General features: G+C 37.0%; 1 protein-coding gene across 1 annotated transcript; it reads right to left on the bottom strand.

Annotated features, from left to right (window-relative positions):
- Positions 1 to 2,006: 2,006 nt before the first annotated feature.
- On the bottom strand, positions 2,007 to 2,903 carry LOC134222275 (ras-related protein RabX-like). Its single transcript, XM_062701419.1, has 2 exons — positions 2,572 to 2,903; positions 2,007 to 2,400 (listed from the first exon to the last, which is right to left on the bottom strand). Exons 1-2 carry the CDS (start codon positions 2,901 to 2,903, stop codon positions 2,007 to 2,009), a joined length of 726 nt encoding a protein of 241 aa, XP_062557403.1.
- Between the last annotated feature and the right edge of the window lie 617 nt (positions 2,904 to 3,520).

Genomic DNA, 3,520 nt, shown 5'->3' with positions numbered 1-3,520 from the left:
TGAATAGAAGAGGCCCTATATGCGAGCCTTGGGGAACTCCAGATGTTACATTGACTGGAAGCGACTGTTTCCCTTCAAATCGTACTATTTAATGGCGGTCAGTTAAATACGATTTAATCCATTTAAGGAGTCTCATCTCAATTCCCAATTTCTCAAGCTTGAAAATCATCATAGGAATATCGAGTCTATCAAATGCTTTGCTAAAGTCTGTGTAAAGCGCCTCAACATGACTACCTTTGTCCATAGCATTCAATGAGTAATTTACAAATTCTAAAAGATTGGTAGTAGTCGAACGTCCTTTAAAGAACCCGTGTTGTGCATCTGTTATTATATGTTTTATTTGGTTGAACATCCTTCTATTGATGATTGATTCAAAAAGTTTAGGAATACATGAAATAATGGCCACTCCACGATAATTTCTAATATCAGATTTTTTCCCCGATTTAAAAATTGGTATTAGAAAAGACTTCTTCCATTCTTTTGGAAAGCTACTGGTTTCTAAAGATAACTTGAATAACCAAAATAAAGGTGTCGTAATTCGCTTGCCAACTTTTTCAAAAACATAGGTGGAATTCCATCTGGTCCGGATCCTTTTGAGGCATCCAAATTCTGTAGAGCTGCCAAAATCTCCGTTGCATTAATTTGGTTTACACCAACATCAGCTTTATCTCCTAATTTTTCATCTAAAGTCATTTTCGATGGAAAATTGCTGGATTTTAGCTTGGTTTTGGCTTACTTGAAAAAGTTTTTTGGACATGATTTGATTTCATTTTCGGTTTTAGCATTATACTCCGTAAGAGCCGAAGACATGGCTAAACTAAGTTGATCGCAAATATTCAAATAGTTTTCTAAATTTTCTTGACTTGTGTATTGTTTATAAAGTTTATGAGCCTTTTGCTTTCGGTTTTTCAAATTTTTGATTAATTTGTTGAACCATATTGGGTTTTTTGAGTTATAATTGCGACGTTTCCTCACGAGTGGTACTTCATTTCGAACAATGTCTAATAAAATTGCATAAAAGTCTGTAACAGCACATTCAATGTCAGTTTGATTTTGTAAAATTTGTTGCCAATTAGCTCTGTTCAATTTTTGTTTAATGTTGTCAAAATTTGCATTTTTATAATCGAGAATATTTTCGAAATCATACCCATAAGGATCATGGTTCCGATGCACAAATACAGAGTATTCTATTGCTGTGTGAAATGCTTCATTTTTCCATAACGGCGATAGAGACTCATTTACACAGAAATCATCGAGAGTGAATAAAAAGTCCAAATAGCAATTTTGTCGATTTTTCACATGATTGATTTGATTCAAGCCTAAACATGCAGTTTTTTCAAAAATAAATTGTAAAGTCTCATTTTCACCGACAACTGGCAGCAAAATACTTTCATTCTCAGAATCTGGAATGAAGTCTGCATTACGTTGGTTGAAATCGCCGTAAATGTGAACTTTGAATTCAGGAGGAAAATGGGAAATAATTTCATCGGCATTATGGAAGAACTTTTCATATGAGGATTTACAAGCTTGATCTGGAGGAAAGTACACTGTTGCAAAAATATGAGTTTCACCATCAATATGCGTTTTTACCCACACATGCTCAAATTCATTAAATTTGGTAGAATCAATGAGCTCCGAATTATGTTTTGAGGAAATTGCGATGAGAACACCTCCGCCAGACATTCTTTGCGCTAAGACGAGATCTCGGTCATCTCTAAAAAATTATAATCACTACCAAAAACTTCCTCGCTTTTAACGCTTTCTGACCAACTTGTTTCAGTTCCTAAAATAACCGAGAAAGAGGAACTCAAAATTTGTTTATGTATTTCGTTCATTTTGATAGCACTTTTCATACGATTGAAGTTCTGACAGTATACAAGTAGTTCTGTTGCCTGTGCGTTTGATGAAGTTTTTGGTAGTTCGTCAATACCATTACAATTTTCTACGACTTCCTCCAATGAGTGCGTTAAGTTGATCGGAAGTACTATTTGTTGGTCACATTCTGTTCAGTTCAGTGTTTCTCCTCGTTGAAAATTTATGCCGCGGTTTTTAACTGGTCCCGAAAACATGGCTTTTGCTGCTGTAAGCAAATCCTTATCCGGGGGGAGAAATCCATTACGATTGTGATTATGGTTGTGCGCGTTATGGTTGACATTCTTGTTGCTATTATTTCCGCATTTATTCCGGTTCATAAAGCTGTTCCGATCATTGTGGTTCATGCGATTATGGTTGTGATTATTGTCGCTGTTTCCATTGAAATTGTTGTTTCTGCTTCTGTTGACCATTTTTCTGCTTATGTCGTTGTTGTTGTGTCTTTTGTTGATGAAGTTATTGTTGCTGGTATTATTGTTTTTGTTGTTGAAATTATTGTTGTTGTATCTTCTGTTGATATTGAAGTTGCTATTTTTGTTTTGGTTGTTGAAATTATTGTTGTTTTTGTTTTTGTATTTGTTATTGTTTGTATTGTTGCTATTCTTATTTTTACGCCACATCGCTTTTTGCTCCTGTGCTCTTTTGAGTTCTACGTATTCAGACTCAGAGCACAACACTTTGTTTGGCCCCATTACACGCCAGGTTGCTGTGTCGTTTTCAGCTGAAGCTTCATCTAGATCATTGCGAGTCAGCTCCGGGTGTATCACTGTCTCTGAACTCAGTTCGTCCATTAAATTTGGAGTTGATACCGTAGGAGTCAAGTCACTTTTCAGAGCGTTGACTGTGCTGGATAGCAACTTCAATTCATTCATGATGGCGTCGGTTGAGGTAGATTCACTCTGGCTTGAATTGTGTTCCTCGCAATGGTTGGCCATTCCAATTGTTAGCGAACTCACTTTATCGAATTCATTACATATTCGGTTCAATTCTTTGGTGAAGTCGGTTGACAGTGTTTTTGCATAGTCGGCCATATTTTCCTTCGTCGACTGCAATGACGAATCGATCAGTGACGTGATGTGATTTTTAGCTCATCAACATCAGGAGTTTTTTGCCCATATTGCTTTGATATTGAGTAGAAGATTGTATTTCCTTCTTTAACTCATTAATGTCCATTTCAATGTTCTCAAAGCATCCAGTAATGTTTAGCTGGTTGAGAACGGATGCTAACTTGTGATTAGCATCCATAAGGGACTTATTGTGCTTAATCGCCTCTTGCTGCTGACTCAGAAGTTTTTCAAAATTAACTTCCAATACGAAGCGCTTTCGGCATTCGTAGCACAATGGCAGCATATAAGCAAGAATGTGTTGCTCATAATTCCTCTGGGTACCTACGCATGCAGCGTGAAACTTTCTACCACACGACCCGAAACAACACCATACGTGTTTATCGTCACTCACGGTACAGTTATTGATATCGCACGGCATGATTCACTTACGTAGCAATAACAAATCGACACTACTTAAAACGCGCGCGGTTCACTTAAGCGGAGCAAAATTAATATACGTGCTACCCAGCCGGTGACTAATTAAGAAATTCATGCCGAGGTGGTGATGGCCTGGCTGGCACTTGAAAAAGTTGTTCAAAGTG

The sequence above is a fragment of the Armigeres subalbatus genome, chromosome 3 (assembly GCF_024139115.2).
Source record: "Armigeres subalbatus isolate Guangzhou_Male chromosome 3, GZ_Asu_2, whole genome shotgun sequence".
NCBI lineage: Eukaryota > Metazoa > Arthropoda > Insecta > Diptera > Culicidae > Armigeres > Armigeres subalbatus.
Note: the sequence above shows the minus strand (reverse complement) of the source record. Positions and strands in the feature narration are given on the sequence as shown.

Coding starts and splice junctions, on each gene's coding strand:
- LOC134222275 (XM_062701419.1), bottom strand. CDS start 2,903: ATGGCCGACTATGCAAAAACACTGTCAACCGACTTCACCAAAGAATTG. Junction 2,401..2,571: donor GAAAACGACACAGCAACCTG/GCGTGTAATGGG, acceptor AAACAAAAATAG/CAACTTCAATATCAACAGAA.